At 44.6% G+C, this 24,155-nt stretch overlaps 1 protein-coding gene across 3 annotated transcripts in view; it reads left to right on the top strand.

Moving 5' to 3' along the window:
* The window catches only part of CAPS2 (calcyphosine 2), an 887,654-nt gene that overhangs the window by 598,633 nt on the left and 264,866 nt on the right, over positions 1-24,155 (top strand). For all 3 annotated transcript variants that reach the window (XM_078678143.1, XM_078678133.1, XM_078678152.1), the window contains one exon: positions 19,995-20,071. In XM_078678143.1, the coding sequence (XP_078534269.1) occupies positions 19,995-20,071 (77 nt within the window). The remainder of the gene's footprint in view (positions 1-19,994; positions 20,072-24,155) is intronic.

Consider the following 24,155-nt stretch of genomic DNA (forward strand, 5'->3'; position numbering starts at 1 on the left):
GGAGATACCACAGCAGAGCATGGAAAGCCGCGCCGTTTGCATCAGTGAAAAAAAATAATTTAGTAATTTTTAAGCTTCAACGCAGGAGAGAACATGCAAATATTGTTTTCAGTTTATTCATCAATTAAAGCTAAATCTGTTGAAACACCACAGTTGCGGTACGCATAATAATGAATTTTATTACCGCGCAAATGCGTTTCTTTTTTAGGAGTTCAGGGTCATTTCAACACAAAATAAAGTTGTCATATGTCTTCACACACAAGCGCCCATGCACGCACATACAGGCCCCCCCCCACGCTGCATTCTCTCACACACACACACAAGCGCCCATGCACGCACATACAGGCCCCCCCACACACATACACACGCACACAGACACACGAGTGCCCACATCGCAGCGTTTTATTTTTATTTATTAGCGTTTATATTTATTATATCAAAAGCTACATGTAAATGAACACTTATTATGTATTACCCATGCAAACCTTCAACTTTACACTGTAGAGCGCATGAAACCAAAACAGAGATTCATTAATCAAGTATTGCCTTATTTTTGATAAAATTACTTAGTTATTGGTGTGGGATTAAAGTTCGATCATAATATAAACCTGCAATTGAAAGAAAACGGCCAGGAAATATTCGACAGTCTGGCTTTCGGGTTCTGCTTGATGCACGCTGCCTCTCCGTAGGGAAACACCTACCGGGGAACTTTTCAGATGACAATCGCGGGGTTACTGCAGGGAAGCAACGGGGGTCGGCGGACTTCGAGCTCTGATTATGGGAGAGTGTCGGGAAGTGGGAGCTGAGACGGGGCGGCATTACACGGCACAGCAAGCAATCTACGCCGACAGGTACTGATTACGTGTAACTCACAGTACATGAAAATTGACTTTATGCCCAAGTCAGTTGTGTATATATAGAATCCCCTGAGTCATTTTTAAAAGTCTCATGAATTGCTATAAAGAGCTATTTATGGAAGAAACCAAAGCGTAAATCTTAAAATGATCTTTTTACTTCTAAGACAATGATGCGAGCAGAGCCGAACGGCTGTAATTAGATATTCGCGGCTGTAGATCCGATGCATACGCTGGGAGCTAGAACGGCCCGAAGAGGCGCTCGCACTTCTGCAGTATATATCTGCATTAATTTGTTCGGTATTAATGCGCTCACTCATTACTTAAGTGTGGCTTACCTGCACAGCCCATTTAGCGCAGCTAGAACATTTCCCTGCACTTTAACCCTCATTACGAGGCGCTTTATCATTACGTTTGTGTGATAATTTATTAACATGGCAGCACATCTTTGTGTTGTCACAGGTGCAGTTTTCCAATCAAGTTTGGGTAATTTTAAATGTGCATCCGACGTTTAAAGGTGGTTTGATTCGTAATTTTCTGTCAGAGTGCCATAAATCATGCTGGCAATGGTACTCGCTCTAGCATGTCGACCTTTAGGTGGCTCGCATTTTGGATTATCTTACTGGCCAATACTGCTGATTAGTGGGCACCTACGTGTACACTGACCCTCTCTCCCCTTATACCATAGGTTACTTATCAACCGTTGTGCCTACCAAGCATTTCCAGCCACGAGACGCACTATGCTTCAAAGTTTCCTAGTAGGTTTGTCCCATCAAATGACCATGCCATTTATTTATGATTTAAAGAAATGTAATGAGCAATGCCAATAACTCTACCTTTAATGATGCCGAGACCATTGCATTGTAAATGCTTGTTTTATGTCTGCAATCATTTTTATCCTTTGATTGTATAACGGATTTTAATGACTATAAAACGCATCAGCGCATGCATGAATTGGTTCAGACATGATATCTATAAAAAAAATGCGAACTTGATGCATATATTGGCTTGGATACACTCATAATGCGTATTCACATATCACAGATGGCAGAGAATACCGAGTACTTCACATCCGCTCTGTGCAGATCGCTGAGAAATAATTGCATTTCGTTTTTGTGATACATTTTTCACATCAAGTTTGATTTATATGTGCTATCTCTCTCTCTCTCTTTCAGTAGTTTTGGAAATAGTAAGCTAAATCCACATTTGTCTTTATAGGGACCCTTATCCTTTGAGGATCTGACAGTCCCTGTGTTGCAATGCGATTGGCTGTCAACATTTCAACCAGCCATCTTGGGACTTTGTTTCAGCCAAGTCCCTCAAAAAAGTGTAAAAAAAAAAGAAAAGCAGCAGGGTAGGAACACCCTGACCCCCTTACCCCCTAACTGTGGTCCTGGGGTCCCCCTGTGGCCCCTACAGGGCCAAAAAACGTTTAAATAAATTGCTGTGCAAATGCGATGGAACTGCAAATCTGCAGCAAAAATTAAAAAAATTTTAAAAAGTGAGCTTCTGCGCTTGTTTGGTAAGAACCTTCGGGTGGGCTGGGTCCCAGTGGGCATTTCTATTTAAAAAAAATTAGGGGGTGCACCCCCCCCCCCTCCTAGGGCTTATTATTGCCGCAGTTACCACCACCTCCCTGGGGCCAATTCCTTTAAAAAAAAAAGAGGGAGTAGAGTCTGTATGGCCTCATCCTGGGCCATACATAGCCCGGGGACCACCACCTCCCAGGGGCTGGCCCATGTAAATGAAAGGAGGAGGCTCGCGTGCCCCCCCTCCTGGAGCCATACGTGGCCCTGGGGGCAGGCACCCTCCAGGGGCGGCGCCTGCTATGCCACATAGCTGTTGCTTTCGCTTCGTGGGAGCTTGGCAACTCCCGCCAAGGTAAAGCAAAATACTCCGGTTCCAGCGGGTAGGAGCTGTCAAAGTGTGCCAGCCCGCTGGAAGCTAAGGTTTTATATCTTTCCCTGCCCCCAGACATGCAAGCAGGCAAAGAGATTAAACAGATAGCTCCTGCATGGAGGGAGATCCCTTTCCAGCAGCTCCCTTCATGCAGCAGCAATACCTGCTCCCGCAGGAGGCAGGGAGTCAGCTGGGACCACGGGAGCATTGAGGCACACCCCACGGTCCTGGGGGAAAGAGAAGAAAGAGGCAAAGCAAAGACCTAAAATGAGCAGAAAGAGGCAGAATAAAGGTCAGAAATGAGCAGAAAGAGGCAACATAAAGGTGAGAAAAAAGCAGAAAGAAGCAAGATAAAGGTGAGAAACTAGCAGAAAGAGACCCTCAGCAGTCAAGGGGACTTCTTCTTCGAACCAAAGAACACAGAGACATACACACAAGGGCCTAAAGTTAGGAAAATAGGAGGAAGATTCACTTGCAAAACAGAATACGCTGTTAATGTACTTCAATGCCCATGTGGACTTCGGTATGTGGGCAGTACATCTTGGAAGTCCATAAACTTGCTTTACAACATTTGTGTACCATCAAACATGGTGACAAAAGCTACCCAATGGCTCGCCACTTTGATGAACATCACAATAGAGATACAAAAGGCCTACATATCTTTGTAGTAGATGCAGTAATACCAAGCACCAGGGGAGGAAACAGAGAAAAAAAGCTTAAGGAAGTGAGAATCCAGATATATAATAGAGCTCGATACGAAGAGCCCAAGTGGCCTTAATAATGGAGAAGACATGCACAACCATCTTTGACACACATGTGTAGCGGATGCAATTTTCCCGTTCCCACAGCAGAATAAATAACATTCCCCCCCTCGTTTTTTCAAATTTTTATTTATTTAAAAAATCAAAAATATTTTTAATAACATGAATAATTTATATTCATTGTCACGAAACATGGATTTAAAGCACTCGCTTTTTGTAAATGACTGGATAAATGGCATGCTAGAATAGTTTTCCTTGCGGATCAAGCCCACTTGTGCATGAAACGAGGTTCAGCAGTTATTTGGGTAAGCCCACATGGGCCAAAACACAGCGAAGCAACATAATAAATGTAACGAGTATCCACTATGGCGAAATTCATGTATACATCCGTAGATAATGGTGTACAATAGAAACACATGTTATGGACGGAATTACCCATAGTAATGAGCAGCATTATCGTAATAGTATAATGGGGTAAATTACTGAATCTTACCTAAGGAGCGATGTTAATGTATATGAAAAATTGAATGTGTACAATAACAAACTGCATAGAATTAAGATTGCATGCAAGAAACTACCAGTCTGTCGTCAGTATTGTTTGAACTAGAGTATTACACGTGATAATGAAAATAGCTAAAAGACTGCTAAAAATGCTGCCTCGTCATTGGTGAGCAAGGCTGGGATCAGCCGAAAGGCGTTCAATGGCGGTTTGACAATAAAGAATTCAAAGCACCCACACTCAGCGTTGTCATCCATGTTTCAAGGGGTCGAAGGAATTTATTTCAGACCAACTTCTGCGAGGTCCGCCAGACAACGTTCCCTTCGTTTTGGTGAAACAGCGGCATAGGCCAGAGAGTATACAGAAGCAGATATATATATATATATATATCAATGAAACGCCAGTCCCACCTTTCCATAAGGAACAGGTCCGACACATGCTTGGAACCTCTTCAGGGGAATTTATTTACCACCATCTGGAAGAAAAACACCTGACCGACTCGTTTTGGTGAATGCCTTAATCATTGCCAGCTTTGTGTTTAGTCTTTGTGGTTTGCAAGGGGCAGTAACATACTTCTAGTTGTGTTCCCATTGGAGCGTGAATATTCCAATCAGAGGTGCGGTGTTTTCACCTCTGTGTGAAGCATGTGCTAAGGTTGCTGGTAGATGTAGTCCCCACAGTGCATTGCAGTCCGAGAAGTTCACACAAACAGGGCATGTAGGCAGTCCCACGTCGCAAGCTCAGGTTCAGTGGCCAGTTTGTGCATTCAGTAATGCCCTGACAATGTCAGCTTGCGATTCCGCCCACTCTCTGTTGCGTGAACATATGGCTGCAATAGTCTCCCGAAGGTGTCCCAAACAGCAGGAATCTGCTGCTCTCTCCCCGATACCATGAACACTGTCTTGGGCAGGAAGGCTCTGCTGTGTGCATTCGGCACGTCACACCAGGAAAGATGTCTGCCATCAGCGGAGCTCCAGATTGAGAGGCACATCGGAATGCTGCACCGACGGCTAAAAGAACATCAAACAACAGTCCCGCCTTTCCATAAAGCTATGAATCCCCTATACAAACTGACATGACTTGGCTGTCTAAAAAACATATGGATTTTATAAATGTGCACATTGCAATGTGTGCGAATTTGAATGTAATAAAATGAAGGAATTTAAATATAACACCAACACAATCTACCAGATTCACCAGTTCATTAACTGTAATTCCAGATATGTTGTTTATTGTATATGTTGTATCTGTGGCCTAATTTATATAGGCAGCACAATTCGACCGTTAAAGGAGAGAATCCAAGAACATATGAGGGCCATTAGAAGCAACGATTGTAGTTACCCTCTAGCTGTACATTTCAACAATGACCATCCTAATAGAACCCTGACAGGTCTGAGCTTCCATGGTATTACTGAAATGAAAACTGATGCCAGAGGTGGAGATAGTACGCTTATGTTGAGAAAGGCTGAAGCACAGTGGATTATACGTCTTTGTGTGGTAGAGAGGGGCATTAATATCGACAAGGAGCTTTTTGTCTTCCTAAAGGATTAGACGGCTTTGACCGTTAAGATACCCACTCTTGAACTGAGATATCATAAATAATTTATTTTTTATTTTTTGGGCATTAGTAGTAATCAACAAATCTGCTACCCTATCTCAGAGAATTTTGGAAATGCTGATTATGTATATGTTTGAAATGTTCAAACTATGTTGACTTGGTATCTTGCTGCCATGTATTCCTGTACTTTCATGATATGCCCTGCTCTTTGACTTCTGCTGTGTAAACTGGGAATATAATACCAATCAATATAAGTGTAGCGTTTAATATAGCCAATAATATGTTACAATGTCAATATAAAATTGTAAGATATCGTAATCTATACGAAACAATGGTTTGATTACAATGTTTCATGAAACTAGGATGAAAAATACTTGTTCTTTCTTCCTTCGATTTATTGAGCACATACTAACATCAATAGGGTTAAAAAAACTCGATAGACTTGCCTCTAACATTGCTATAGTGTCGGCAACTAAAACCCTAACATACGAAACCCACGTTTTTAGGATTGGTATAAAACATGATATGTAATTCTTTAATAAGTTTTTAGATAATTGGATATGTTGTCTTGCATGTACTTACTAATTTATTGATATTACATAGGTATAAAGTATCGCAATGGGACACATAGATCACACAATTTGTTGAACTAAAGTCATATACTAATGGCCGCTGTGGTCATATTGAAATAGAGAGCACTCTGGCCACAATAGTCTGTTTTCCATTACAATGAATTAGAATTGAAGGAGTAGGTCTTGTGATATGACGTTGTACGTTACAACTGACGATAATGATTCAAAAAGAGTGCCGGTAACTGGGGTCGTGTTTGTCTATAACATTTTTTTTGTTTTGTTTTTTTTTTGGGTTAAAGACTTTTATTCAAATGTGCAAGTCAGTACACCGCTATTCAGCCAACAACCCGGAGGCAGGCAGCATCTGAGTAATCCATCTGAGCACATTGTTCAGACAATTTACATACATATTCGTGCATGACTTCCAAGATGTCTACGTGTATTATAAATGAGATAAGAAAAACCTGGAAAACAAACATGTAAAACGAAATCAACAGAGTTCCGTGCTGTGGTACATCTGGACACATCATATGCGCATTTTCTAGTCGTTGTCAGTGAAGCATATCTGGGAGGCCACAATGAGAGAAGGGGCAGGATCGAGAAGTCGGGGGGGGGACCAGGGCCATGTCACCGGGCAAGGCGCAATCATTTCCATACAAGCAATTATGCCCCTACGAGCAGCACACCAGTCAGGTCCCAGCACACAAGCACCGTAACATAGCAAGCAATTTCCCACGCGTCAGCTACAGTCCAACAGAGCATTGCAAGTCCATCACCCGCTCCCCACTAATCCTCCCCGTCTCCAACATTCAACCAAGCCGTCAATGGCTGCCAAATATCAGTAGGTCTAGATCTGAGCGGCAGGAGTTCCCCATACGTAGTTAACTGATCCCGACAATACAAGGCAGAGTTAATCCAGCCCTTCACCTCCGGAGCAGTCTTTTGTTTCCAATGTAGTGCAATCTGTCTCTTTGCCAGGAGGAGCAACATAGCCGCCAATTTTCGTGAGGCTCGGGGTATATCAGCCACCAGTCCCAGCAGAGCCACCAGTGGATCAGGTGGCAACTGTTCCTCTAATATTCGCCCCAGCTTCTCAAACACTTCTATCCAGTAGCGCTGCACTGGAGGACACGTCCACGTAATGTGGAAGAAGGTCGCATCCGCAGCACCACAGCGCCAGCACTGGGACTCAGACAGCAGCCCCATTTTGAAGAGCTGCGCAGGCGTGCGATAAGTTCTGTGCAGAAAATTAAAATGTATAAGTCGCAGCCTATAGTTGGGTGATAGGTTTTCCAATTGGCTGCAGCAGAACGTCCATTGTTTATCCGTGATGGGTAGACCCATGTCCGTTTCCCACTGCATTTTCGACCCTGGCTTTGTCCATGGCGCCGTGTTTTGCGTTGTCCTATAAATCCTAGTAATCAACTTATTCGGGGATTTGTTCGCCAGCACCTCTTCCAGCGCTAAGAGCGAGGGCGGGGCAGCTGGGAACATCGGGTACCTTGCCTTGCAGGTTGCTCTAAGTTGATAATAAAGGAGCAATTCAGTTGCTGTCGGCTTGTCCGAGGCACACATGTCGCCCAGCGCCAGAAACGTGTCGTCTGGGTATAGGTCACTAGCGACAAGAAGCCCGCAGTTGCGCGCTCTCTCAGTTATCGCCGGGTCCTGCAGAGGGCCCAGTAAGGGGTTTCCGCCCAGCGGCATAGACGGCGCGTAAAGTTCAGCGATGTTCGCCCGTTTTGCTATGTTGCGCCACGCCCACCGAACCGTCTCCACGGTGTTTATATCCTCTGGCGAACGTTTATAAGGGTGGTAGGCCGTTGTATTCAGAGGAATGGGCGCCGAAACGTCTTTCTCAATCGCCACATGGGGCTGATACGGAATCGGGTGTTGCCAGAAATGCAGATACTGGGCCTGAGCGCAGTATGCATATAGCTCAATGTCCGGGGCCGCCAGGCCACCCTGCCGAAAAGGAAGCGTCAATACCTTCCATTGTACCCTCGGTTGCTTTCCCGCCCATATCAGATTCAAAAGCGCAGATCGCACTCGTTTGAAAAAGGGCAGGGTCAGAGGCAGGGGAATATTTGCAAACAGGTACAGCAATTTAGGCAGCACAACCATTTTGGTTATGGCTATGCGGCCCGTCATCGATAGCGGCAAGGTGACCCATCTCCTCACCTTGGTCTCGAGCCAGTCCATCGCCGTGCCATAGTTCAGGAGCCATAATTCTTGGATCGTGCGGCTTATGCGGACACCTAAATAGGTCACGTCTTCCACTACCCAGGTGATTGGAAACTCAGTAGAACATTTCGCCGTTCCATCTGTTAACGGTAGCATCGAGGATTTGGCCCAGTTTATTGTAATGCCAGTCAAACCCCCATATCGTACCAGTTCTCTCATGAGGGGATCAAAATTGTCCGCCGGGTTTCGCATAAAGATTGTTATGTCGTCTGCATAGAGGGACACCAACAGTCCCCTGGAAGTGAAGCCAATATTCCGCTGAGTATGGTGCTGCCTGAGTCTCGCCGCCAGCGGTTCCGTTGCGATGGCGAACAGCAACGGCGACAATGGGCAGCCCTGCCTGGTCCCTCTAGTGATGGTTATAGGTTGCGAGACCCTGCCGTTGACCTTCACTCGTGCCATAGGACAGTTGTAGAGGATGCCTATTTTCTGTATAAATAAGTTACTGAAGCCCATCCTAACAAACAGAGCCTGAAGGAACTTCCATTCGAGGGAGTCAAATGCCTTGGTGGCATCCAGCAAGGCGGCAGTGGCTTGGACCCCGGGGTCGAGGTAGTGGAGCAGTCCAAACAGTGTGCGCAAGTTGTGCGAGGTAGATCTGCCCGCCACAAATCCAGACTGATCAGAGAGCGCTATCTGGGGTATCATCGGTGTCAGTCGGTCTGCCAGTAGTTTAGCATAAATTTTGGCATCTAGGTTGATCAACGAGAGTGGCCTGTAGGAATCCGGATTCGCAGGATCTTTATTCGGCTTCAGGATCGTTATTATCAGGGCCTCACGGAGTGTGGGGGGAAGACACCCAGTTTCGATTGCCTCCATGTACACCCTATGTAACCTCGGGACAACGATGTCAGCGTACTCCTTGTAGAAGGACGCCGTTAGGCCATCGGGTCCTGGTGCCTTGCCAGACGGCATGGCAGCTATTGTCCTACGTATGTCGTCTTGCGTCAATGGTAAGTCCATATATTCCCGTGCACCGTTGTTGAACCATGCCAGTGCAACAGTGTCTAGGTAGTCCGCTATCATCCCATCTGTCGGATGTATCTTGGAGGTGTATAGGTTCTCGTAGTAGTCGGCCATAGTGTGTAAGATATCGTCAGGAGTTCTGACTGCCCCGCCTGCCTCAGTTGCCAGTTCCAAAATACAGTCCGTACCTCTGGGCTTACTAAGCATCGCGGCCAGCGTCCTGCCAGGACGATCGCCCTCACCGTATCTCCGGGCCTGAGCGTATTTATGCAAGTACTTCACCTCCCTATCAGCCTCCTCCTGATACTGCGTCAATTTAGTCCTGAACGCCGCTCTGCTCCCGGCAGTGGGCGACCCAACCATTTCAGTCTCAAGAGCTGCCAATTCTCGCTCTAGAGCATTCAGCGTGGACCTGATGGAGCGGAGTATACCCGTTTTCAGGGCCATACAATGCCCCCTAGTCACTGCCTTACAGGCTTCCCAAAGCGTGCCAGGCGATTCCACGGTTCCCTCATTTAATTCAAAGAAATCTTCTAGTTTCTCTCGCAGCTCCTCTTTGAATACCTGATCAAGTAAGGCCTGCGACGGGAAACGCCAGCTGAACGGCTGGGCATATTGGACAGGGGTGGCCAGCGATACACTCACGGGTGCGTGGTCCGACAGCGATCTGGGGAAGTGCAATGCAGTCAATACCGAAGTGTGTATATCCCTGGAGAGCAGCCAGTAATCTAACCTCGACCAAGCGGCCTTATGAGCCGACATGCAAGTACCCGCCCGCGTGTGGGGGTTCAGTTGCCTCCAGGAGTCCACCAGGGACGCCTCCATGATAATGCCCCTTAATGCCTCAGCTGCCTTCGGATGATGCTCGCGGGCAGCTCCCTGGCGATCTAGTGTGTCAGAAAGCACCACATTGAAATCGCCTGACCATAGGATCGCAGCATCGCTAAATGGACGCATTTTCCCCCACAGATCCTCATAAAAGCCAGGATTGTCATCATTCGGGCCATATACATTCACAAGCAGCGTCTGCATTCCGCACAGCATTCCCAATACCAAGACGTATCTCCCTTCCCCATCTCTCAACACCTGTTGTGTCACCCAATGCAGGCCCCTGCGAACCAAAATTGCCACCCCTCTTGCATAACTCGAGTATGGGGCATGCACCACTTCTCCCCAGCGTGCGTGTTTTAGTTGTGAGGCATCCCTGGAATCTAGATGTGTTTCCTGCAGCATGCAAATATCAATATGTTTCCTCAACAAATAGGCATGCACCAGTCTCGCCTTCCGCCTGTCATTCATACCACGGACATTCCAGGACAAGCATGTGATGGACTTCAACTCGGGGCGGCCCGTCGAGCCATCGGGCACTGCAGTCTCCGAGCTAGCTACAGGGGCCATCATGATGGCAACGCTTCAATGGGCAAGCGGACAAAGAAGGAGTGAGAGACAGGGAGTGTACAGCTTTGAAGCCCCAGCCTCAAGGGCCGTTGGGTGGACGGCCTCGACAGGAGCCATTCCCAGTACGCCACACAGTTGCAAATGACCACAGGAAAAGAGATGTTTAGTGACGTATTCAACACAGATTTCTCACAGCGTAATGGAACCAACACAGCAAAACGAACCCTCAATCCACCCTCCCCACCCGCTCCAACCCCCCAATTAGGTCGTGCATTCACCCCTCCCCGTAACATCCCAACAGAACCAAATAACATCAGCATAGTATGCTCAAAACAAGAAGTGGGAGACATCCCTTGGGGTGCGCAGGTTTATGCCTTCTAACCCTGTACTCTTGACAGGGCGATCGAGCGCATCCCGACTCTGTACGCTACAGGGCCCATCGTGCCCCGGACCATGTAAAGCATCAAGGACCCAAAAAGCGCTGTCTGGAGCATGCATTATTGAACACAGTACATTCACAGTTAAGCAGTGAGCGCCCCAACTGGTTGCGTTACCATGCCTCATCCCCCCCCCCCCTAACATACAAGCCCCAGTGCCAGCTCATCCAACAATACAAGACATTATTCTATATCACTTAGCTGGTCAGTGTCCCTGTGGTTGTCGGCCTCCGATCGTCCCTTCAGGTCTCTGGCGAGCTGGTTGGCATATTTTAATGCCGCTTTTGCGTCCGTGAAAAATGTAGGCTTACCCGGACCTTGCACCCTCAGTTTGGCCGGGTAAATCAGAGAGTATTTCGTGCCCGTTTGCTGGAAAGCTTTCTTAGCGGGCAAAAATTCTCGACGCGCATTTTGCACCTGAAGAGTGAAATCCGGATACATGGCAATGTGATTTCCCTTATACTGCAAGTCCGCAATATTGCGAGCCAGCCTCAGGATCGTGTCCCTGTCTCTATAGTTCAGCACACGTGCAAGAATGGTTCTAGGCGCAGCTCCAGGCTTGGGCACCGGGCCTAGTGAGCGGTGTGCCCTCTCCACCAGAAACATGGGGGAGAGATGCTCCCCAAACAGGTCTTTCATCATTTGCTCCACATACTGTTCCATATTCGCAATGTCCGTCGTTTCGGCAACGCCCGTGACGCGCACGTTGTTCCTTCTGGACCTCGCTTCCAAATCCTCATTCTTCATTTGGATCAGGGAGAGTATTTTGTCCATACCGCGTAATTTCTTATCCAGGTCTGACTGACATTCCTCCGTGTCTGTCACGCGCGTCTCCAGCACCCCGATGACACCGTCTTGTTTGTCCATTCTCCTGGACATTCCGTCCATCCGTGCAGCCAGTGCGTCCATTTTGTCATCTATACCTTTCAGGCTCGTTTTCAAGTCCAGAAACATTGCTTTGACGTCGTCTGCCGGCATCGCTAGTTGGGTCGCCCCCGAAGGCTCCTGATCTAGTGGTTCCTGGCCTTGTGTTTTCTTCGCCGATCTGTCGAACATGATCTTGGGCTGCCGGGTGTCTGGTTTGCCCATGGCTGTGGTTGTGACGGACCAGGAGTCCGCGAGGAGCTCTCCGCCACTCGGCGTCTAATGTATGGACAGCAGCGTCCTCACGGGAGCCCAGCGCAGCAAGCGCCAAAAGTATTCAGCAGGGTGACACAGTGCCACAGACAGCGGATGAAATCGGCTAGTGGGGGCAGAAGCGTGGAAAGTCCAGCAGCCGCCAGGCTCCGCAGCGCAGATGTCCAGTCAGCGTAGCAATGACCCACATGCAGGGAGTGATTCACTGTCGGCGCCCACTGCCTATCCGCGGGGATAAAATGGCGGCGTGTACACCTCCGCTTTCAATCAGCGCCCCACCAGGTAGTGCACACGGAGAGGGGAGCCGAAGGTGCCTCAGGCAGCAGACTCCCGGTCCGCGTAGCGGGGCCCCGCACACTCGGCAGACCACCAGCTCCTTACCTCCGCCAGAGCGTCACCGCCCCGCCTTGCGTCCCGGGCTCACGGGTCGCGCCGCACTCAGTGGCAGGCGGCTTCTCGTCGCCAGTCAGGCGCCTACACGCCAGCGGTCAGCCCACCAGCGCAAGCGGCAGTCTCCGCCTTCAGTCGCCGATGCCAGGCGGTCAGGAGCAGTGGGCGCAATCGGGGTCCCAGTCTTCGGCCACAGCTGCACAGTCAGCAAGCGCTACGTCGGGTCGCCTACCACTTCCGGTCGGCCAGTCTCTGCGCAAGTCCCCGGCCTCGCACGATGCCGCAGGCCCCTCAGCGCCAGCAGATCAGGGGGGCGATGTGTAGCAATACGGTGGGCGCAGCACAAGCAGGCACTGCCAGATGTAGCGGAGTGCTCCGCGCCTGTCCGGGACCTCAGACCCGAGCCCCAGAGTCGGAGGATAACGGATAAATGACGGATTTATTCACCCGATCGGCGGAGCTGCGCTTTCAGGCAGCCATTCCGCTCGGCAGTCAAGCCACGCCCCCGTGTTTGTCTATAACATTCGGAACGACCAGGCCGCGAGGGTGATATGATCGCTACAGGTCAGTTTAAACAGCTGTTATTCAGGATTACTTGAATGCTATTTTTGCTTTTTAATACACTGCCAAAGAAAAATATTGGGGTTGGCGTTTTGCTGAGAAAATAGATGAAGCACTTTTTCAGATTTTTTAGTGACTGGTATGTTTATACGCTTTGACAACACGAATATCTGATTGTAACATAGAAATGATCCAGACAATAATTTATAGTAATACAATACCGGTTAATAGGTATGTGACTTACTTATTTGTAGCTTGCGGATCTTTTTTAAATAACTAGATAGTGACTGTTTTAAGACTTATACTTTTACGGGACGTGACTCTTTTCCGTCTTGAATACAATATGGGCTTGGGACCACTATCTATTTCTACTGGCTAGCGTCCTTACTCAGGACCGTTACCAAATAGGTATATAGAATAGGGATATCATAGCTACTTTGAGTAGTGGGTTAATATATCACACAATTTATTGGTCATATTGTTTTCTAATACTTATTTCTTTTTTCGTCTTACACTTTTTAGGGGCATATCATAGCCCTAGACGCTCCATTAATACTGTAAGTTTTTCCGACTTAGGATTGTTGTATTATCAGACGTGCTATTTTAAAGGCGAATCTCGGGGCTTGCCTATATTTATATTTTGATAGTTCTCTGACACAAATCGATGTGGTAAATAATTGTGTCCATAACAATGTTCAGGTATTGTGAATGACTTTGTTGCAGCTATTACAGAAATAGTAATGGCCAGTTGATAATGTGTCTAATGGTTGGAATTTATTACATAATTCTCAATACGCGTTTTATTGAAAAACTGACTTAAACGTAATGCAAGAAATGGAAGGAAACTATTTAACATCGTTTAAAACGCGGTGTTTACACCGCAGTGCCTTTACAACAATGCCATTACAACGCAAGTCGTTACTACATCTTGCGCTGGATGGCGCTATTGGACGAGGAATGTTGTAATTTTATATTCCAACACCTTCCCTACTGTTACGTGGACTGGTGTTGGAATATAAAATTATAATATTTCACAATCCGCGCCCTCCAACGCAAGTCGTTGTAACGACTTGCGTTGTAATACCCGCGTTGTCAAGTACCGCAATCTAAAAGATCGCGTTCTATCGACATACATCCAGACTATTCACACCAACAAGTGTGATTGCATGAGCCTTGAAACCTAAGTGGCCACTTTACTAAATCTTGGAGACAAACTGACCTTTTGGTTTTTTTAATTTACAGGTAACTTACTAGTGGATTCAATTGAAAAATATGGGACGTGATTTTTGTTCTGATAAAGAACTTAAATGCATTTAGGTATACTCATCATTTTAAATCCACTAATTTATATGAGAGACTAATCTTCCATCCGTAAACTAGAACTTGCTTAGAATATTCTCTTCTTTTTTCCTTTTTTTATTGACAATCTATCAGGGACAGACGACTCCCAACTAAATGACTTGGACATTCCTATACAACTTTTCGGTTTTAACCTGACTAGTTATTCAAGGTATTTATTTGGACAGGGCCCAAACAGTACTTCTTGGGCTATACTTAGTAACTATTTATTGGATGGAATACTTATATCTTGGGTTATGAGCACTGCATGTTTTGTGCATCTTTCACTATGGGTGACTTTTGGTCTATTCTTGCTATCTCTCTTTTTCTTAAATAAATAAGCAAGTCCTCACATTGTACCAATACAGTAGATTCTTTGATCTTTGTTGTTGTTTTATATAAATAAGTATTTGCTTTTCCTGTTTCCTTTGATGTTCTATATCGTATGGTTATAAACTATGGATTTTTTCTGATGGCATTATTTGCAGCCTTGAAAAAGTTTCTATGAAACGAAACACGTGTCGGCTGCCAGTTCAATGCTTGAAAGGAGGATTATTGTATCAAGCTTTTTATTCTTGGATTACAATGTTACTGCTTTTAAACTTGTGATTCAAAACTCTGTTTTATACTCGTATTCAATTGATATGGCAAGAAAAAATCTTATGTCCTGCTGGTACTTCAAATTGACTTGTATGGAAAAATTGTATGAATCAACACAGTATTGAATAGAGTGGCCAGGTTTATATACTTGTTCAACGTTTTCACTGGGTCCATTTGGGCCTTAGTGATTTGACACCTTAGTTAGTGGGGTGTAGATCTTTTTTACCTTGAGGGGCACCAAGATTTAGATGTTTATATATGATGCACAAAGAGAGTGATGTGCTACCAATTAGACCACCACCACCATTTGTAAATATTGTACCATGAACACTGTCTTGGGCGGTTGTTGTCGCTGTGTGCATTAAGCATGTCACAGCAGGAAAGATGTCGGCCATCAGCGGAGCTCCAGATCAAGAGGCGCATCGGAATGCAGCGCCGACGGCTGCCTTAACATCAAACACCAGTCCCGCCTTTCCATAAAGAACGGGTCCGACACATGCTTGGAACCTCTTCAGGGGAATTTATTTACCACCATCCGGAAGAAAAACACCTGGCAGGCGCGTTTCGGCGAATGCCTTAATCATTGCCAGCTTTGTGTTTAGTCTTTGTGGTTTGCACGGGGCATTAACATACTGCTAGTTGTGTTCCCATTGGAGCGTGAATATTCCAATCAGAGGTGCTGTGTTTTCACCTCTGTGTGCTGCATGTGCTAAGGTTGCTGGTAGATGTAGTCCCCACAGTGCATTGAAGTCTGAGAAGTTCACACAAACTGGGCATGTAGGCAGTCCCAGGTCGCGAGCTCAGGTTCACTGACCGGTTCGTGCATTCAGTAATGCCCTGACAATGTCATCTTGCAAGTCCGCCCACTCTCTGTTGCGTGAACATATGGTGGCGATCGTCTCCCGAAGGTGTCCCAATCAGTAGGAATCTGCTGGTCTCTCCCCGATACCATGAACACTCTCTTGAGCGGGGGCGCTGCTGTGTGCATTCAGCACGTCACACCAGGAAAGATGTTGGCCATCAGCGGAGCTCCAGATTGAGAGGCACATCGGAATGCAGCACCGACTGCTGCAATAACATCAAACACCAGTCCCACCTTTCCATAAAGAACGGGTCCGATACATGCTTGGAACCTCTTGAGGGAAATTATTTACCACCATCCGGAAGAAAAATACCTGGCAGGCGCGTTTCGGCGAATGCCTTAATCATTGCCAGACAAGACGGAGCTAGAACAAGTAGAGGTATATAAATACCTGGGTGTGTTATTTGATACAAAGGGCAACTCTCAACTACAAAAAAAGGACATCCAAAGAAAAGCGAATGCATTAACTGCAGCATTCAGAATTGTCCAGAAGTCACTTTGCAGTCTAACCTACGGCCCTCTTCTGAGTATTATTGGTGCAAGACTCCTACCGACGATCACATATGGTAGTGAAGTTGTAATGGGTAAGGATACTGAAACTCTGAACAAAATCATAACCAGAGCATATCGGGCCCTATTTTGTCTTCCCGCGAATGCATCCCCAGCCCAAGTAAGGTTGGAGTTTGGATTAATAAATCAACACTATGCAAGGAAAGGCCATTTTATAAAAGTTCGGAATCAAATAAAAACTGACCACCAAAATGAAATATCGCACCTGTTATGGAGAGAACTAAATAACAATACTAACTTCACTGCAGGGCTCTATCTTAGGGAAGCAATAAAGGATTTTGCGGCCACGCCGATATGGGAAAATATTATAACCAAAACATCGTTTAAGAAAATAATTAATAAAACTGCAAACCACCTATCGACTCTGAACGACAAAGCGATTCTTACTAAAGAAAACACGCTTGGGCGATAATTAACGGTTATAAAAAGAAGGAAATTCAACAATATCTGGTTACACCCTGGACGGAAAAAAACAAACAGTTGCTCCTTAAAGCTAGATTTGGAATAATGCCAGGCCTGTGTCACCTTCCACCGTGGGAGAGATCGGTAACCCAAACGCAATGTAGACTGTGCAATAGTGGTGAGGAGGATATTCTCCATCTTCTGTGTACTTGCCCTGACCTCTTGCAGGAGAGAAAGACATTGCTTAAAGTTGCATTCAAGGCACGAGGCATAAGGACATGCAGGCAGGCCCTGATTAAGTGCCTGCATTCGAATGATATTATTTTAAATGCTATGTTTGTAAAGTTCCTAATGATAGTTAAAAGGAAACTAGGAGTTGTAACTATTTTAAATATTTAACTGACTACAAAGCCAATGCAATGATATTTTAAGTGTTTTAATACATGAACATAGCTTCTAACTGTTTTTATATATTTTTTTTCCAGATGTGTTATATTGTAAGATTTTAAATATTCAACACAATAAACTACTTTGTACTTGTACATTGCCAGCTTTCTGTTAAGTCTTTGTCGTTTGCACGGGGCATTAACATACTGCTTGTTGGGTTCCCATTGGAGCGTGAATATTCCAATCAGAGTTCAGCATGTGCTAAGGTTGCTGGTAGCTGTAGTCCCCACAGTGCATTGCAGTCCGAGAAGTTCACAAAAACGGGGCATGTAGGCAGTCCCACGTCGCGAGCTCTGGTTCAGTGACCGGTTTGTGCATTCAGTAATGCCCTGACAATGTCAGCTTGCAACATATATACATTCATATTCCACCAAAGTCCCCAAGCTTTTAGGGGCGCACTCACAGCGAATCAACCATCCGGGTTTCCCAAAAGAAGAAACTTGCGTGCTTGTTCCTTGGTTACAATTCATTTAAACCTTACGCGTTTCGAGGCGTCTGCCTCTTTCTCAAAGATTACTGTTCAAATGACTCTCTCACATTTCCCAGTTCGCCTTTACAACATCATGCTATTATATTGTCCTGCCCTCATTGGGCCACGTTAAGTACGTGTGATTGTCTTGACGCATGCTGGGTATTGAAGTCCCTTTAGGAACAAAAAATCCACCTTTAGTAGGTCTGCGGGCATGTCATTATTTTAAAAACATCTTCTTCACCCATAGTGGGCCCTAGAACATTACGCAAGTTTATTTTACCTCAATTTGTTGTGCTGTTACGTGGGTCTGGACACAGCTCCACCCCACGGCCTCCTTCACTTTCTCAGGATGTTGCCCCCCCCCCCCCACGGCAGGACTGCCGTGTAACAGATTATCTACCAAGGTGCCCAAGCTTCTGGGGGTGCACTCACAGCAAATCAATCATCCAGTTTTCCCAAAAGAAGAAACTTGGTCACAATATATTTAAAACTTGCACGTTTCGAGGCTTCTGCCTCTTTCTCAAAGGTTACTGTTCAATGACTCTCTCGCAGATAGTCCCATTCGCCTGTACAGCTGCATGCTATTATATTGTCCCGCCCTCAGTGGGCCACGTTAAGTACATGTGATTGTCTTGACGCATGTTGGGTCTTTTAGTCCCTTTAAGAACAACAAATCCACCTTTAGTAGGTGCTTGTTTTCAGTCCAGGGAGGACCTGGCCTAGCAGTTCGGACTGGACTGTTTCCATTGGGCGCAGGGTCAAGCCTGATTTGCATTTGGCTGGGTCCCAAACTGGAATGGCATGGTGAGCAAAAAAACAATGGATTTAGGCCCAGATCTCTGTACTGCGATGAATGCATGACATTGTTACGCATTCTTTCCATCAATTGTTCTTTTTTGCATTTGTCACCCCGAGTGGGACGGGTATTCCCAGACGTGGGTCCCTTGCTCTCCATGCCACTGGACTTAAGCTATCCTGGCTGATGAGGGCTGAAAGCCCGAAGCCGGTCCTAGGATGCTTGTTTCCAGGACCTGTCCTGGCAGTTCGGGTTGGACTGTTCCCATTGGGCTCAGGGTCAAGCCTGATTTGCATATGGCTGGGTCCAAACTGGAATGGCATGGTGAGCAAAACAACTATGGATTTAGGCCCAGATAACTGTACTGGGGTGAATGTATGACATTGTTCTGCTTTCTGCCCATCAGTTGTTCTTTTTGCATATGTTATGTGTGAATGCAATATATCATTGAACATATATCCCACTTATTGTCACAATAAATGCAAAGGTACAGAAAACAGGCCTAAGTTGGCAAAGAGTTCAATAAAGGCAAACATCATAATTGCCCCATACTCAGGTCTCTGTGGGTGACATGCTTTCTATGGCAGTGCAGCAAGGATACCAATCAATAGAGGTAATCACACACATATATTCAATTGCACATAAATACAGCCTAAGTGGGCAGACTCCCAATTGGAGTGGGGGGCAGAATAGCTGTGCAGGTGAGCAGAGCGCCCTGTGCAACTGGGCATTTATTCATTACAACTTGCTGGTACCAGCATCACATTGTCTGAGATTACTACTGCTGGTAAGGGAAATTGTACAGTAGATGGGAGCTTCAGTGAGCTGTCTAGCTGGTTTCCTTCCCAGTACTTAATTTCGTACTGCCCACTAGAGATGTACTATTCTCCACAGTAATGTTCTGCACAACTTTCTTATCCTTTTCATGTAGCGGCATTTTCAGACTATGACACACAGGTCCAGCATTTTGCACTTAACATCCCGTCTGCACGCACACACACACACACACGTGCAAAATTGAATAATTATTGGGAAAGAAACCAGCTACATAGCTCACTGGAGCGCCAATCTTCTTTATCTTGCCATGCTTTATGTCACTCACAATCCAGAGAGAAACTGAATCAATGGTGTCAGACATTATTGCAGTATGGACAAAGGCTTTTGTTTGGTTTTCAGAATATACAGTATCATATCTGTATTGATTGATTAATTTCAGAATTATAATCCCTTTCAGAAAAAACTTTATTGGAAGCCTGCAAGGACTCTCACAGGACGAGACTGATGACAGGAATATAATTTTGTCCATTCAAGGTCAGTGTATGTGCATCATTCATTGCTAGCTTAAACCTTCATGGTGCTTGTTTATGAGTGGTAAACATGTTTCTTTCATGGTCATAGGTTTTGACTGATTCCTTACTCTATCATCAATAACTTTCTTTATTTTCTTGGTCGCCGTTCTCCTTCCACTTTTACCAAAATATGTGCATTGTTGTGAGAATGGAAGCATTATCTTCATTTACATTTTCTCCACCACTGTCAGATTTCCTTAGCTTCATGTCCATCTATGTAAACTGAAAGCTCTCAATTTCATCTAGATCCCACTTTGTGAAATCATAACCTAAAATGCAGTACTTTTTGAAGGAGACCCATTTTTTTACTGTTTTGAACGTTTTCATATTTATTCTGTGATATTTTTCTCATAATGTTTTTCTGTATGGTTTGTTTATAGAACACCCGTTGATTCTTTGTAGCAAGTTAAATGCATGTTATTGAGAGTAGAGAAGACCGGTGGCTAGCTTAATTTACAGCTTGCTTGAGGTAGCTGGTGCAATTTGGGTATTTCCTAAAACTATTGACCAGTTGGTCTTGCCGAACAGCCAGACACGTTTTACCCATGTCTTTTTTAGGTACCATAGCTGACCTTTTGGTGTTGAGAAAGTGTATGTTGAAAATTGACAAAAGCTTTACAGATTCATAAATGTAGGAGCAGGCATGTAAGGAAAGTGTCATTGAATTTCAAAATATATGTTTTTCTTTGTGCATTGAATTGGTAATTCATACATAGAAGAAGCTATTGGGGCCGAGTGAAACATATTTAAGATGAGCAAAATATTTGTTGTGCAGCAATACTGTTTTTTTGTCATGGGTACTCAAGCCCCGTTTGTGTGGTGCAATGCACTGTGATATGAATGTTCCTTTTGTAAAATCCAAATCATTCATGGAAATTAGAAAACTGAGATCTAACATTTACAACGCAACTTTTACGTCGTAATGCTGTTACAACGCAGCTATTACAACGCAGGATCCATTACATCGGATGCCATTACAACGCATGGCATTACATCGCAGATGCTATTACAACGCATACCATTACATCGTAAGTATTGGTAAGTATATAATTTTTTTTATTTTATTTAATATTATATAATTGATTTAATTATTATTAATTATAAATAAAAATAAATAAAAATATTTATTTATGTTTTTAAATATTATAAATTAAATTTATTAATTTAAGTAATTTTTTTAATAAGTATGAGTATAGGAGTATATGTTTTGGTGTACTGAGGTATATGTTTTGGGGTGTTTGGGTATTTTTATGTTTTAGGGCAGGGTTTGGGTTTTGGGGTACAGGGGTGTTTTTAGGTTTCAGGGTAGGGTTTGGGTTTTGGGGTACAGGGGTGTTTTTAGGTTTCAGGGTAGGGTTTGGGTTTTGGGGTACAGGGGTGTTTTTAGGTTTTAGGGTAGGGTTTGGGTTTTGGGGTACAGGGGTGTTTTTAGGTTTCAGGGTAGGGTTTGGGTTTTGGGGTACAGGGGTGTTTTTAGGTTTCAGGGTAGGGTTTGGGTTTTGGGGTACAGGGGTGTTTTTAGGTTTCAGGGTAGGGTTTGGGTTTTGGGGTACAGGGGTGTTTTTAAGTTTCAGGGTAGGGTTTGGGTTTTGGGGTACAGGGGTGTTTTTAGGTTTCAAGGTAGGGTTTGGGTTTTGGGGTACAGGGGTGTTTTTAGGTTTCAGGGTAGGGTTTGGGTTTTGGGGTACAGGGGTGTTTTTAGGTTTCAGGGTAGGGTTTGGGTTTTGGGGTACAGGGGTGTTTTTAGGTTTTAGGGTAGGGTTTGGGTTTTGGGGTACAGGGGTGTTTTAAATTATATTTACCATTTATAAATTAATTAAAATATATTTATTAAATTAAATTAATTAAATTATATTAATTACATTTTTAATTAAATTAATTAAATTAAATAAATTATTTTAATTAATTTAATTTCATTACAATTTTAAACATATTTAAATTAAAATAATTTCATTATATTAATTAATTAAAATTAATTACAATTTTTATTAAAATTAAATAAATAGATTTAAATTTATTAAATTAATTACTATTTTAAAATGTATTTTAATTAAATTAAATAAATTAAATTAATTAAATTAACTTAATTACATGTTTTTTTAAAGTATACTTACCTATACTTACGATGTAATGCCATGCGTTGTAATAGCATCTGCGATGTAATGGCATCCGATGTAATGGATCCTGCGTTGTAAAAATTCCGATGTAACGGAATGCGTTGTAAAAATCAGCGTTATAGTGACACCAATCCCACTCCAGTGCATTGGAGATTCCCTCTAGTCACTTTCAACTTCATTAAGGGCCTTGATGGTTCATGGGATGGGTAATCCATATTATTTACTTGTGCCTGAAGGATGTACATGTGATGTATAGAGTCATCATATGCTACAATAACACTTTAGTGTATGAAAGCAAATAATTTCTCAGAATCGCTCAGTGTTGCCCAGCGTATTTGCATGCTTTTGAGATCCTTTTGCACTTTCCTGTAATGCATTTTGTTTTAAAAGAGCTTTTATCTAAAATAAATCCTCAAGCTGCAATGCCTCTGGTGCCTTCTTCAGCTTATGTACCTCTTGTAGACCCTTATTACACCTGACCCTTTCCTTTTCTTATTATTCCAGAATGTTTTGCTCAGCTGTTACTATAGCTGTCTGATGCAAATGTTAGCAATGAGAGGGAGCAATAATGTAGGTCTATAGTTTTGCATATCCGTAGGATCCACCATAGGTTTTTTAAAAATGGGTCTGATCCATGAATTTTTTCCATTTTGATGGAAGAGTTGCAAACTTAAAAGAGAGATTGCATAGATCTGTGATGAGGGCAAGAATATTGGGGCCTGAGTAGTAATGACATAAGGGGGTGGCGGGCAGGATCCAACGGGGACCAGATTTAATCCTGTGTAATCTGTCCAAAACTTGACCAGGGATGGCAGAATTAAGACACCCCAAGGTTGAAGACTGGGAGTTAACACACATTTTGGAGGATGCTAGTTTTGTCATTGCCACATTATTTGAAAGAGATAGATATTATTAATGTTTTGTTCAAAATGAGCTACCAGATCATCGCATAGCGTTTGAGATGCTGGGATGGTAGCATTACAGTTGGGCGGATTAGTGAATTCTTTTAGCATTTAAAAAAGCTCTTTAGCTGCGTTTTTAGCAGAATTGAATTTGTTCACTATGTGAGTCCTTCTTGCAGTGTTGCATATTTTTTTATATTTCCTTAATGCCATTTTAAAGACGAGTCTATCCTCCGCTAATTTAAACTTTCTCCTTTTCCGCACATGCTTCCTACATATGTATATGTCCTTTTTTAGGAATTCATTATACCAAGGAGCAGGAGGATTTTTTGTTTTGGTATCTGAAAGAGACTGTAGTTATAGACTCCTTACCTTAGAATTACCCCTAGGCTTCAGACTGAATCCGGAGATATTTTTTCTTACAGTATCCAGGCTCGTCAGTAGGTTGCGTTGGTCAACTCCGCGTCCATCGTCTGAGTCGTGGTTGCCGGTATGACGTCTCATGTCAACTTAGATGCCCCCCTGCACCCTAATGTCAGTTTTTTCTTTTTTGGTGCCAGCCAGTGCAGATCTGGAGAGAGCGTGCCCCTTAGTCACTTTTTGACAAAAACATTTTTGACTTTTGTCGACATCTTGTTAGAGTTCTTCGACTCCTGAAGCACGAGGAATGTCCCATCGTCGGACCGGGTTCAAACCTTGTGACTCCTGTCACAAGCTGATGTCTGTCACAGATCTGCACTTCGTGTGTCTCTGGTGCCTGGAGCGCAACCATGACCCGAAGTTGTGCTCCGACTGTCGGGCCATGAACACCGAAGTCTTTGGGCCCCACGGACTCAGCTGGGGCCCTGGGCCTTCGAGGCTAGCGCCTTTGGCTTTGGCGCAGGAGGGCCCCCGAGGATCCAAGCCTGGATCCTGATCGGTGCTGGTCGACCTCACGGTACCTTTAGCCGATTTCAGTGACAATGCACCCGAAGTCGTTGTGCCTCCAACTGGCGTCGACCCCAGCCTCATATCCGACTTGGACACG

The sequence above is a fragment of the Lissotriton helveticus genome, chromosome 1_1 (assembly GCF_964261635.1).
Source record: "Lissotriton helveticus chromosome 1_1, aLisHel1.1, whole genome shotgun sequence".
NCBI classification, from domain to species: Eukaryota; Metazoa; Chordata; class Amphibia; order Caudata; family Salamandridae; genus Lissotriton; species Lissotriton helveticus.